Below are 14027 nucleotides of genomic sequence, written 5' to 3'. Positions count from 1 at the left end.
CACCCCACAAGAAAACCTGGGTGCAAACACCCCCTGACTTCCACAACCCACCCAGGATAAACCATCTCCAGCTCATCCTCACAAATCTAACACTGGGGAATAAAGTAGGAGGCAAGATCGTTTATTACCGCAAGCAATTTTAATACAAAAATGTGCCTGGTTTTTAAACAATTCATTGGTAGAGCTTCAGTTTTTTTGCCTCAATTTGAAACCAATTGAGAGAATCACACAGCAACACGGTCAGAGCCGGAGAGGAACAATATTTAATAAATACAGGAGCTGTGGAGAACCCTCACCCCCGGCCCGTCTCCTGGTCACTTGGTCAGTTGGATTTTATTACAAAGAAAAAGGAGCGTACAAAAGCGAGACAGGACTTGCAGCGAGTGTGCTGGTGAGACTCATTTCAAGGACAAGCAACTGTGCGTGTAAGTCCAGATTTCTCCTAGGAGCAGAGTTCACATCAATCTCAGCCTGGCTGGGAGTGGAATGACCAGTTAAATAATAAATAGGGAACAAAGAGATGCAGATAAAACAGTGATTGTGTAAGGAACGCCTGGGGGCGGGCTGGCTAAGCCACGGATCCAGAAGAATCCTTGATTTTGGGGGGCCCACCACCTTTAAGGGATGTATCCAAGTGATCCAGACCTGTAAGTGAAGCCCCTCCCCAAACCCCTCACCCTCGGTTTGTTCTTTAAAAACAAAAGTTGTCAGGACAGTATTTTCAAGACAGCAAAATTGTCACGGCCTTTGCTGTAGTGTGTGCAAATTTTATTAAAGTCAAGCTCCGCTTTCTTCAGGTAAAACCACATAGCTTTAAAAAAAATTGGAAACATAAGCCCCAAGTCCCCTCACCTCATGTTTCTCTGGTTGAGGTATCTGTGATTTACAAAAAGAGAGTTCCTTGAACACTGCAGGATTCAGGTCTTTGCTTTTAAATATAATTTACCTTGCTGAGACAGCAAGTTAAGTTTATAAAGATGCATTTAGGAAACAATCCTAAAAGATAAAGCAGGTTCACACCCTGCACCGCGCAGAAATCCTATTTATATTTTAGTTTTTCTTTACACTTTCACATCTTGACCTTTTTTTTTTTTTGCTTCCTTTTTTAAAATCTTTTTCTTGATTTTTTTTTTCTTTCTCTCCCACATTTCAGTTTTCCAGGCCCCTCTCTAAACAGGGGTCACCGAGAGGCAATTTTTTTTTTTTTTTTTAATATCTACATAAATATTCACATGAAAAATAGTAACTTACAAAAAAGAAAAAAAAAAAACCAAAAAAACCCAAAAAAACCAAAACAAAAAAACCTCAAATAAGGCAGCTTCATAACACAACTTCTCTTTTACACTTTTAACAATATAGTTTCTCCCATTTAGAATAAATATACATCCAATGTACGGGGTTAAAAACTGGACATAGGGTTGGGTCGCTTGGTTCCCCCTTCTTTTTTTGTGTGTTTTTTTTAGGAGGGTACAGTATTATCTCTTAGGGCCTGGAGTTTTGGGGGTGGCAGTGGGTGTTTTCTTGGAGATGGTGGGGATTTTGGAGGGCTTGCCGCGGCGCGCGCCCTGCCCCGCGGCGCTGCTCTCCGACGTGTCCGAGCACGCCGACGCCGTCTCCAGCACGTCCAGGTCCGAGGCGTCGCTGCCCCGCCGGCTGCTGGCCCGGCTGCCCGTGCGGCTCCCGGCGCGGCTGGCGGGGCGGCTGGCCGCCTTCTTGGGGTCTGAAATGGGAAACAAAAGCTGTGAGCAGGAGGGTTTGCTGGCCGCCTTCTTGGGGTCTGGAAGGGAAAACACAAAAACTGTGAGCAGGAGGGTTTGGTGTTTTATGTCTGCCTTCTTGGGGTCTGGAAGGGAAAACACAAAAACTGTGAGCAGGAGGGTTTGCTGGCCGCCTTCTTGGGGTCTGAAATGGGAAAACAAAAGCTGTGACCAGGAGGGTTTGCTGGCCGCCTTCTTGGGGTCTGGGAAGGGAAAAAAAACCGTGAGCAGGAGGGTTTGGTGCCTTAGGTTTACTGTGTGCCTTCTTGGGGTCTGCAAAGGGAAAAAAAACTGTGAGCAGGAGGGTTTGCTGCCTTAGGTTTGCTGGCCGCCTTCTTGGGGTCTGGAAAGGAAAAACACAAAAAACTGAGCAGGAGGGTTTGGTGTTTTAAGTGTACAGTGTGCCTTCTTGGGGTCTGCAACGGGAAACAAAAACTGTGAGCAGGAGGGTTTGCTGGCTGCCTTCTTGGGGTCTGGAAAGGGAAAACACAAAAACTGTGATCAGGAGGGTTTGGTGTCTTAAGTGTACTGTGTGCCTACTTGGGGTCTGAAACGGGAAAATAAAAACTGAGAAGAGGGTTTGGTGTCTTAAGTTTATGGTCTGCCTTCTTGGGGTCTGAAATGGGAAAACAAAAACTGAGAGGAGGATTTGGTGCCTTAAGTTTGCTGTCTGCCTTCTTGGGGTCTGAAAAGGAAAACAAAAAGCTGTGAGCAGGAGGGTTTGGTGTCTTAAGTGTTAAGTTTGCTGTCTGCCTTCTTGGGGTCTGAAGAGGAAAAAAACCCACGGAAAACAACAAAACGGAAAAAAACAAAAAACTGAGAGGAGGAAGGTTTGATGCCTTAGGTTTAATGTCTGCCTTCTTGGGGTTTGCAAAGGAAAAACCCAAAAAAGCTGAGAGGAGCAAGATTTGATGCCTTAAGTTTACTGGCTGCTTTCTTGGGATATGCAAAGGAACAACCCACAAAGGAAAAACCCAAAAAGCTGAGAGGAGTAATGTTTGATGCCTTAAGTTGTAAGTTTGCTGGCTGCCTTCCTGGGGTCTGCAAAGGAACAACCCAAAAAAGCTGAGAGAAGGAAGGTTTGGTGCCTTAGGTTTGCTGGCTGCTTTCTTGCACTTCTACTTTGGTATCTAAACCTCTTACTAAAAGCATTAGAGCTCATACTAAAACTTACTGACTCACTGACTTATCCTAACACTTAAACTTTTACTTTCTGTGTGAGTGGTTAATATACTTCAATCCATCTAAAGGCTTTAATTCAATCTTTGCACTCTGATTTCTCTCTTGCCCTGCCCAAGGTGAATCCTTTACAGGCCTTTTAATAAATCCCTGCTTTATTCCTTTATCACTGTCTAGCCTCTGTTCCAGGCATCACTTCCCCATCCCAAAACACCAAAATCCCCAACCCCACTGTGGGTGCTTCCACCAGCACTCCTGAGATGGGAATTTCAACACCAGCATTGATTCCTCCCCAGATTTCAGCAACTCCACCTCAAATATTCTGAATTTTCTCCACTGTGCCGGGGGGGAGTTTTCCCATCTTTTCCCCTCACTCACCTGCCCGGGTGGTTTTGGCACCTGTTGAGACTGGTGAGGAGCTGTTACTGGTGTCCCCAGCCAGGGAGGTCCTGCTGGAGTGGAAGGTGGGGCGCTTCAGCTTGCTGCCAGCTGAGGGGGTCACCTGGGGAGGAAGCACACACAGGACATCCTTCAGCTGTCACCTGCCCACATCACCCCCAAAATCAGACCCTCAGCAAAAGTCTGGGCATTTAAGGAACCTCCCCATCTCAATGGTCAGGGAGGGCACAAGTTGCTGTTCCAGTTCATAAAACAAAGGGAAAAGCACAAATCCTGGAAATTTGGAGGAGAAAGTTTGGGAGCTGCAGGTTGATGAAAGGGAATTTGTTGGGAAAAACAAAATTCCAGGCAAAGCTGTTAAAAGACAGCATCAGCTGGGCTTGACAGCTCCACAAAGTGAATGTGGAATATGGAAAAACAGGGATTTTAGCATCCAATTTTATCCCCAATCCCCAACAGGGATTTTTAGCTCAGGAGCATTTTGGGAAGTTGAGCTCAATTCAGGATCTTGAGTAGCACAACCCATAATGGGAGGAGAGGTGCAGGGACACCCTGGTGCTGATGCCCACACCACTCCCAGTGGCAGCCAAATTGGAAAACTGATGGACAGGGACACAAAGCACAGCAGATCAGCTCTGGCTCTATCCTGAAATGCCCTTCCCCGACCTTTAAGATGCTGGAGGTGCAGCTGGCGTGGGGTGAAGCAGCACAACAGGCAACTCTGCTCCCACTGCTGCTGCAGGAAGCCAAGGGGAAGGTGCCAGCAGGGTGAAGGCACCTGGGTCCAGCTGGAAAATGCAGCTCCAGTTCCTGCTCACCATCCAAAGCTCTGGGTTTGGGGCAGTGCTGCAGGAAAACCTGCCTGTGGTGACCCCAGGGCTGAATTCCCACTAAGAGAGAGATTGACACAAATCCCAGAGGGTATTTCCCACAGAGCTTTAAAGCAACAGCTGGAGGGGTTTTCCTCCATCTTTTGTGATTTCTGGGAAACCTCAGAGATGTTGGGATGTGATGAAACCGGAGCTGCAGGGGGAGAGGGGCAGCTGAGGGAATCAAAGTCCATTAACACACGATTTTCGAGGTACCACTGTCATCATCAGATTTCGATTCTCATCCTTGATCCTATTTTAAAACAGCAGCAAAGCATCAATTTGGGGTGATTGGGGAAGTGCTCCTGACCTCCTGGTGAATCAAATGACTCCATTTAGCACATGGAAGCACTGCTGAGCAGGACACAGTGAACCACCAGGATCTACCCGGTGCTCCTCACCACCCGCTGGCAAGGGCAGGAAAAGTCCACGAGGAGGCTGAAAACTTTAGGGAAACCTGAAAACTTTAGGGAAACCAAAATCCCAGCCCAAATTCATCCTCCTGGGAGCATCAAGGCGGTGGCTGGGCACAGCAGACGTGCTTCAACACGGTGAGAAACACAAGCTCTCCATAAAACTGAGGCTGTGGTTACGGCGCATGCGCTGTAGCTGATTTTCAAGTCTCAACTCGGGCTGCTGCATTTCAATTTTTGGGAAGCCAAACACGGCCCCTTTCTAATAAAGCTGGGAAAGTTAATATATTTTTGACAGCACAAGAGGATTAATAAGGTTTGGAAGCAGAGGAGGTGAACTGAAATGAAAGCGTTGTGCTGTCTTGAAGCTGATATTTGAATTTGAATTTGAACCGAGTTGCAGACTGGTGAAAAACGCCAACAGCAGGAGCGTTAGCGGTGCTACAAGCGCTGCTCTACCACGAGGGAAGCGTTAAGAGCAGGCAGGGCAGAGGGGAGACTCTGTGCCAGGGGCTCTCCAGCCTGGCAGCAGCTCCCTGGGGCTGCCAGACCATACTCTACCTCGCTCGGGAGCTGGAGGTCGGAATAATCGAATCCCCTCAGGGGGGTGCTGGCTTTACTGTTTATCAACCAGGGTTTGTCATAACATCGAGAGAAGTGGTGTGGAGTCTGTGAAATGGAAAAGCCAAGGAAAGGGGGGGAGAGGTGGGATGAGTGGTAAAAAAAAATTAAAAAAAAAAAAAAAAAAAAAAAAAGAAATGGGAGAGTATCCGGAAAATGGCACTAAAATGGAGTGAGAATCAAACAGGAATTACATACATTAAAATAAAGGGGAAAAACCCAAAAGTGGTGAAATAATGACATGGTGGGGAAGGAGAGATGAAGGGTGGTGGCTTCCTCCTGACACCACAGCCCAGCCTTGGGCACCAGGAACCTTGGGCTGCACGGCGAGCGCTGGGGACCCTCCTGTGGAGCCCCAGGGATGCAAATCTGGGCTGCAAACCTGGAAACCTGCAGCATGCCACCCCATCCCATATGGACACCGCTTCCAGAGCCCTCCTCAATCCCTCAAACCCCGACCTTGCTCCTCCCTACACCTCCTGCAGATTTTGGAATCGCCGAACTGTGGGGCAAGGAAAAGCTCAGGGAAGGGAACAGCCAGGGCAATGTGGCTCCTTCCCTCCCCAGGCTGCACCAAAGGCTCTCATCCACCTGCTGCACAGTTTTAAGGCTCCTCCAGACAGGTTCTCCTGGGATAAGGGAATACCAATTGATGAGGAGTTTTCCCGCCTGGTTTGAAGATGATGCAACCAAGCAAAACCCTTGAGCTTTAAAGGTATTTTTGGTAAAGTGGCTTGTGAAGGGAAGGGAAAGCTCCACCCCTGGCACCCACCTTGGCTCCACTGGCTGGGGTGGCCGGGGAGGAGGGCATGGAGGCGCAGCTGTGGTTGCTCTGGCTGGCACTGGAGCTGGATCGTGTTGGGGAGGCTGCCCTGGAGGAGGGTTTGGATCTCCTGCCCCGAGAGCGGAACGGGGTCATGCCCTGCGAGGCTCCCTCGGGCAGGATGAACTTCTCCCGCAGCTCCAGGTTGGTCCTGCCTCGTGCTGGAGAGAGGAGAGGAGAGGAGAATTCAGCTTTGGAAGGATCCAATACCCTCCAGGAGGGGCTGAGGGTGGGAGCAGCTTCCTTGGGCATCTCCCCACCTTGCCCACCACCCTGCTTCTCCTGCTCTGCCTTAAAACCTCCTGCCATGGATCAGCTCTTTGGGAAACTGGCTGATTAAAGCTGCCCCAGAGCCAGGAATTCACACTGGGTGCTGCCTTCCTCTCTTGTGGAAAAGCATCCCAACAGCCTTTAAACTCACCATGTCACAACAGCATCCAGTGTGATCTTTAACATGGCTTAAAAATAGCAAAAGCAGCTTTGAAGGGTTGAGGTGCTTGAGAATCTGAGAGAGATTCTGCTCTCCACACATCTTTTGGAGAGAGAGGAGACAACACCACCTTCCCCAACTCTTCCACCCAGCCACTGAAAACAGACTTTTCGAAACTTTCATCCTCAAAGAGCTGGAGGGTCTCCCTTCCACAAGCAAGGGGCAACCAGGCAGGGAGAAGGTCTGTGGGCTTCAGCTGCTGGGCCAGCTGTGTGCCAGAGTGCTCCATGCTCAGGGGTGATGACACAGGGAGCGAGGACATGCACCGAGCCTTACGGGACACCGGAGGAATTCCGGAGCCGACGGATTTTGGACCAGAAAGCCAAGAAAGCAATTGCAGGAGGGAAGCACCACGCTGAGATAAGCAAGGGATAGAAACAACCTCGATGTCAGCGCTGCAAAACATCTGCTGCAAAGCGTGAAGGGCGGAGGAGGAGGAGCAGGAAAACCCCCGAGGGCTCGCTGTAAATCATGCTGCTTTCAGCAACAGCCGTAGGGCAGCCGGAGCACGGAATGCAGCAGCTTGAACAAGACACAGCCGAAGCAATTAACACCCCGGAGACCCCCAGGGAAAGGTGGAGCACTCTCCAAAATGCTCCAGTCCTGGCCAGCCCCTGGCTAATCCTGCTCTGTCCCCCTGCTCATGGATCTTGTGGTTCTGATCACGGTCAAACCTCAAGGTTTTGGGAAGGAGACCCCAGCTCTGCTTGCTGAGGTCTTAAAACCAAGGAAAACACAACCCTTCCCTCTTTGCCTGGATAAACACTGCCAGGTTTGCTGCAGCATCACCAGACCTGGTGATTCCAAGCTCTTGGTTTGCTTTGGATTTGTTTTCTCCATCTGGATAATGACCCACGCTGGTCACCCAGCATCCAAACTCCCCTGGGTGGGTGGGAAGGCTCTGAGTGCCCCAAGCCTTACCTCTGCACGGGTCATTCTTCACCAGGAACTCGTCCAGGGCCATCCACCCTCCGCCCACCCGGACCATGACCGTGCTCCGCAGGATCCGGACCAGCCGCAGCTGCTGGGAATCGCCGAACTGTGGGGCAAGGAAAAGCTCAGGGAAGGGAACAGCCAGGGCAATGTGGCTCCTTCCCTCCCCAGGCTGCACCAAAGGCTCTCATCCACCTGCTGCACAGTTTTAAGGCTTCTCCAGACAGGTTCTACTGGGATATGGGAATACCAATTGATGAGGAGTTTTCCCGCCGGGTTTGAAGATGATGCAAGCAAGTAAAACCCTTTAAAGGTATTTTTTTAGAGCAACAGTTTTAGGATTTGGAGGTTGGATGGGTTTTCTTAGCCAGAATTGTAGTTCTTTTCTCTTTTTTTTTTTGTGAAGGAGAGGCTGGCAGTGCCCTGACCCTCCTGGTGCAGCCCACGTGGGAAGGAGCCGTGATTCAGCAGCACAAGCTGAGCCAGACACCTCTGATCACCAGCAAGTCTGAAATCCAGGGACTCCCCTGAGCCTCAGACTTGACCCCACCAGCCACAAAGCCCCTGCTGCAGCAGTCACCCAGTGAGGATGTTTGGATGAGTGCAGAGTGATGGGAATCCAGGCAGGAATCCCCAGCGATGTTGATTAGTGATTGCAATGTTCATTAGTGGTTTGAAATGCCTGTGATATCAAAAAGTGCACCCCAGATCAAAGGCATGTGTCTATAAAGCTCCCTAAATCTCCCTGGACACCCAAGGCCAGGCTCCTGGGTGTCTGCCAGGCCTGGGAGGGACATGGAGAGCCTGGCTTAGATGTGGCAGATCTGCACCCAGGTCTGCAGAACACCTGCTGGGATGAGAAGACAAGTTTTGGAAGCAAGACCCTCTCCAGAATGACTAAAAAAAGGGGGAAAAAAACCTCAAACAGGAACATTTTCTGTGGGTGGAGATGCAAAAAATAAGAGATTCAATGAAAACAGAGAGTGCAAAGTGACTGGGATGGGTCAGGGCAGGAGGTGACACCTCTGACCTGCAGGATTTGGGACCTGGACCATTGGTGGATGTCCCTGCTCGAGGGTCCCACCAGGCTGAACTTGTCTCAGTTAAAGAGCTGCCACTGTGCCCGCAGGCAGGGAAGGCAGCAGGGAAACTTTCTCCCTCTCTCCAGGCTCTATATGAGGTATCCCTCAAGAGCCAGCCCCAGGGACGAATCAATTCTCATCATTCTTCAGTTTTTGTTGAAAACATTTCTATAATCACTGCCTAAACTAAAGCCAGAGCTCTCAGGACTCATCCACTTTTAACATCCAAGTTTGTTTCACTTTGAGCATCTTTTGGGGCACCTTTTTGGGTGGGCACCACTGCTGCATGTGAAAAAGAAGATTTTTTGTCTGGGCAGGGGCAGTGGGGACATCAGAGGGACACAGGGTGCTCCAGCCCTGTTCTGAAGGGGGCTGGGTTTATTCCAGGATACATGCAGGTTCTGGGAGGGCAGCCTTGCCCCAGTGAGGAGTTACTCAGTGGGAGTAGCAGGGATGAGGGTTTAGTTGTCCTACAGGATTACTCAGTGCTCTCATTCCATGGTGATTGCAGCCCAAACCCACCCTGAGCCTGGTGCAGGTTGTACCCCCTGGGCTGGCTGTGCCCCAGTGCCAGGATTCACCACCATGAACATCCCCAACACATCCAGGAGAGGCACCCAGAGAGAAAAATTTATCTGCTTTTGCCAAATCCTGCTTTTTCCATCCAATTTTTTTTTCTCTTTTTTTTCTGCCCAATCTTTTTTTTTTTCCTTTTGGGGTGGCACTCCTCTGTACCAGGCTCTGCTGAGCAGTGCTCCCAGATCACATCCTCCCACAGCACCACAGGACAGAGCAGCATCACAACACACAGAGCTACAGTGGTTAAAAAAAAAATTCCAGAGGTGAGAGACAGCACCACAAGGTAAACTGTACCTGATTGCCGAGGAAGAACTATGGAGGGAGAGGGAATGGGGAGAGGGGAGGAAAGTCCAGAGGAAGAGGAGGGGAAAGAAAAACAAGAAAAACATTTATGGGATTAACAGTGCAATAATAATGAAATCTGTTAACTGCAGGAGTTAGAAATCTGGGGGGGTTTGGGCAATTTGGGGGAAGGGGAAGCTCTGGGGGTTTGGGCTGGTGCTGCCAGAGGGGGATCAGCTCCTCCCAGCTGCAGCACCAACCCCAAACCCAGCTGGGGCAGGAAAGTGGGAATTCTGCCTCCACTTCGCCCGGTGAAGGGTTTGAAACATAAACAGCAGCTCGTTACAAAGAGATTCTGTCAGGAAATTATTCTCCCTTCTTCGGGAGCCAGCTAAGAAAAACACAGTAAGGAACACCCATCCAGGAGGGGAACTTCAAGGGTGGCTCCAGCTGAGTGAATGCAGCGTTTCACAGCCCCGGGCTGCCTGCCCCAGAACAGGGACACTTTTATGTTCTCCCAACTCAGGGAACGCCCTGGGGCCAAGGATGGAGCTGGGAAAACACATCCCAGCCACCTCTGCCACTGCCAGGGGATGAGGTCTGTGCCTCACCCCAGGTCCCCTCCCCGTGCCAAGCTGGGTGATGCCCCCTCCCTCTGGGGAGGGGGAGCAGATTTTGGGGAGGTTTCCATCGCCCTCTGCCTTACCCGGTACTTGTTCTCGCCGATCTGCTCCACTTGGAATCTCTTGGCACACTTGCACTGGGCCACTTGCCTGGTGACCTGCCACCAGCAACACGAGAGGTGAGGAGCCAGGATTTTGGGAGCTCACATAAAACAGCCCCAAGCAGCCTTTCCTTCTACACACACTCAGTTCCAATCAATTAATTCAGCTCAGCACCACCAAAACCCTCTTTTAATCTAATTTCTCTCTTCCCCACTGCCACCCCGCCGCCTGAACCACCCCCAACCTTGCTGAGCACCCCTTTTTTTTGGTGCTTCACCTCATCCTCGATCTTGTCAGCATCAGTGGTGGGTCTGTAGGCATCCTTGTTGGGATGGAGGGCAGCCACAAACTCGTAGTAGTCGATGTAGCCGTCACCATCGCGGTCGAAGATATCGGCCACCGCCGTCATCTCCAGCTTCGTGGTGGGGAACTCTGCAAGCAGAAAGAAACCAGGAGAGGGTGAGCTCCTCAGTCAGGATGCAGGAGCAGGGAGGTTGTTTTCCAGGGACTCACTGGAAGCCAGGATGCCGTCGATGAATTCCTGCCGGGTGATTTTCCCGTCCTGGTCCTTGTCGATGCGCCGGAAGAAATCCATGACCCGGGATTTCTTGTGGTTCATCCACCTCATGTATTTCTTCCTCCAGACGTCAAAGTCGAAGTTTGCAAACTCCTTCAACTGGAAGGAAAACCCAGGGAGAGTCAGTGGGGGAAATCCCAAAGGAGCAGCACCCACAGAACCACCCCAAACCCGCCTTGGGTGAGCTCCTGGTGCTGCCCTCCCTGCCCGCCCTCCTTGGAAGGTTCATCTGGATTTATCCAGAAATTCCCACTGAGGGGCTGCCCAAACTGAATCCCCAGCACAGGACACACAGCAGAGCTGACAGCCAGCACGTGGATTGTGCATCCCAGGAGCTCAGGATGCAGAGCTGCCCACGGTGCTGCAGGGACACACAGGCAGGGAGGATCAGCTACAGCACACAGACACACACACCCCTCATCCCTCATCTTCTGGGGATGCTTCCTCCCCCCAGAGAGGAATTCCCACTGCCAGCATCATCCTGGGCACAGATCTCCCCTCTCCTCTTCCCTCTGAGCAGCCAAGAATGGATTTCTTGCTCATCTTCCAGCTCTACAATCCCCAGCCTCAGACCCTCCAATTTAAACCTTTCTTATCTCCCCACCCCAAAAAGACCCCAGCAGCTCAAGCAGCTCACACCAAGGTATGACAGCAATTTTAAGGGTTTTTTTTTTTTTGGTCTCTTTCTAAACATTCTCAGGGTGAAAAGCAACAAAGCAAAAACATGAATACGAAGGAACTGAACTGACCTACAGCAAAAGCAACAAAAAACAAAAAAACCACTCACTTCTGGGCATAGCTGCTTTGTTAAGCATAAATAAAAACAAAAATGACATTAGATGGTTGGATAAAATAGAGACAGTAATTGTTAAACTAATTACTAGGAGGAAAGCAGGGCCTGGCTGTCATTAACTCTACAGATACCAAATACAGCAGCACAAAGCTGGCTAATGTGCAGTTAATTACTTAATTACCAAAGGGTTTTTAGCCTTAATATTTTAGGAATACTTGATTTCTGGAAAAGCAGCAGGAACTGTCTGCAAGAGCTGAGGCAGCACTGATTTAAAATGCTTCTTGCACCTCTCTGGGGATGAAATCCCAGCTCTGGGCAGGGGCTGTTACCTCCTCCAGCCTGTCCAGGGCATCGTTGAGCTTCCTCTGCCTCTCCAGGGCCAGCAGCCAGACCTGCTGCCAGCGTGCTGAGAGCTGGTTTATCCTGGGATTCTTCGTTTCTGACTGGGAGATAATGGGCATACTGGGAGGAGCAGCCTGCCCCAAGGATTTCCCTGGAAAAAAAGGGAGAGAAGTTGTTGGAGGTGCTGTTCATGGGTGCAGCGAGTCTGAAGAGCAGCAGTGAAATGTGTTTTGGTTTTTTTGGAAGGGAAAAGCTACCATATCCTTGCTGGCTGCTGTCCTAGGTAGGAGGACAGGGTGACAGACAGACATCCCCCAGCACTCAGGGATTCACACTGGACTCTGGCATCAAGAAACCCCCCAAAACTTCACCCCAAAGCAGAGACAGCAGAGCAGTGCTGGGCCAGGAGCATCACACCCAGCATGGCTCTTTTGGGAAATGCCACCTGGATTCTCCCCTCCTGACAAGGCTCAGCCACCTTCCTGGTGGCTGTTAGTGCAGGATGCCTTGTTAATTGACAATCAGAGCTAATTAGCTGCCTAGGAATCTCATTTCCTGCCATCCCAGGACCAAAAGCAGACTCACTGTTGCTGCGGGACTTGTCGATGAAGGGCCCGTGGGGAGGCTCAGTCGCTTTTCTTTTGTAAGTTTTTGTCACCCTGTCCACGTCGGGCTGTTTCCGTGTCATCTCCTCCATAAAGGACTGTCAAAACACAGAAAGGATTAAAAAAAAATAATCCTTTGCAATTTCACCATTTTTTGCTTTGCTTTCCAAGCACCATTGACTGGGGTTTGTGGCTGAGCTGCTGCAGGGATTTGCCAGGGCTGGAGATCATCCCTGGGCTGGTTTTGTTCCAATTGGGTCCCAGGCTTGTGGCAGAAACAGGAATTTTGGACAGTAAATTAATATGATTATGCAGAAGTTGATGTATTGTTTACTTTTTAGTTTTAATTATACATTTTAAGACTGCTGTTTAGATTATGCATTTATTGATTAGTGCCTTTATGCTATTTATGCTTCCTGCACAAGCTTTTCAGGTGTGATGGTTGGTGGCTGTTTAGAACTTCACTGCCAACCTTTATCTTGGGGTTTTTTAATTTCAGTATTTTGTTTTTTAGCTTCTTCTCTCCCAATTTAGTACAATTTATGTTTTAGTGGCTTCGAAGGGTTTTAACAAGTTGCAGAAAAATGCTTAAAAACGGCTCATTTTGTGCACTTGCTATAAACATTGGTTTAAACTAAGAAATATACAGAAAAACAGGTAAGTGTGTGAAGGAACAGCAAAATATGCAGAAAAACAAATAGGTAGAAAAATATGGAGAAAAACAGCTAAATATGGTTTGGCTGGTGTACAGCACACAGACTAAGGCTTGGACTTGTTCAGACATGGCACTGTGGCCAAAAATTGTTCAGCATTAATACACACACTGCTCTAATAGGGAATTCCAGGAGCAATCAGTGCCTCCCCACCCAGGGAGGCAGGAGAAGCCTCCCTGCCCTGCCCCTCTCCCAGGCTCAGCTCAGGGCTCACCTGGTGCTCGGAGATGAGCGCCTTGACCTGGTCAATATTCTGGGGCATGGGGTCCTGGTCCCGCTGGATCAGGGTGGTCTCAGCCCACTGGATCCAAGCCAGCAGCTCCTCCAGCAGCTCTGCATTGGCCACCAGCTCGGAAAGCGCCGACTCCAGCCTCTGCTGGTGCTGCTTGGCCCAGGTGAGAACCTGTTGGTGCAAGAGCCCAAAGTTTCTCTGATCTGCCTCACGACCATCATCAGAGACTGAGACCCAGGACCCACCATTCACTCTGGACCTGAGTTCTGGCCTGGCCCAGGTGGATGCTGGCCCAGCACTGTCTGTGGCTGTGCTGGTGCTGCCCAGCACTGTCTGTGGCTGTGCTGGTGCTGGCCCAGCACTGTCTGTGCCTGTGCTGGTGCTGCCATGGCACACTGTGCTGCTTACAGCGCCTGTTCCAGCACCTGTTTCTTGGAGCAATGATCTCCACATACAACAGTCCATAAATCTCCCCACCTTTAGGCTAGAGGTCACTCACTTTGGAAAAGGACTATAAAAAGTGACTTTCCTAAAGAGACTCTGAGATCTCTCTCTACCCAAGGGACTGAAGACACATCTATTGTCAGACGACCACGAGGATGTGTCCCGTCTG

At 50.0% G+C, this 14027-nt stretch overlaps 1 protein-coding gene and 1 long non-coding RNA gene across 2 annotated transcripts in view; one reads left to right on the top strand and one right to left on the bottom strand.

The window, feature by feature from the left end:
* Positions 1-105: 105 nt before the first annotated feature.
* MACF1 (microtubule actin crosslinking factor 1) overlaps positions 106-14027 on the bottom strand; it is a 120563-nt gene continuing 106641 nt past the window's right edge. Inside the window, 12 exon segments of the mRNA XM_056509387.1 lie at positions 106-1720; positions 3315-3438; positions 5179-5286; positions 6011-6222; positions 7473-7590; positions 9440-9457; positions 10134-10208; positions 10430-10584; positions 10666-10828; positions 11852-12015; positions 12450-12567; positions 13397-13585. Of these exon segments, the coding sequence (XP_056365362.1) occupies positions 1476-1720; positions 3315-3438; positions 5179-5286; positions 6011-6222; positions 7473-7590; positions 9440-9457; positions 10134-10208; positions 10430-10584; positions 10666-10828; positions 11852-12015; positions 12450-12567; positions 13397-13585 (1689 nt within the window). The 3' untranslated portion in view covers positions 106-1475.
* Positions 2335-2640, top strand: LOC130262341 (uncharacterized). Its single transcript, XR_008842099.1, has 2 exons — positions 2335-2483; positions 2602-2640. It is a non-coding gene; the product is annotated as an uncharacterized LOC130262341 (long non-coding RNA).

Source organism: Oenanthe melanoleuca, chromosome 23 (assembly GCF_029582105.1).
Source record: "Oenanthe melanoleuca isolate GR-GAL-2019-014 chromosome 23, OMel1.0, whole genome shotgun sequence".
Taxonomy (NCBI): domain Eukaryota; kingdom Metazoa; phylum Chordata; class Aves; order Passeriformes; family Muscicapidae; genus Oenanthe; species Oenanthe melanoleuca.
Note: the sequence above shows the minus strand (reverse complement) of the source record. Positions and strands in the feature narration are given on the sequence as shown.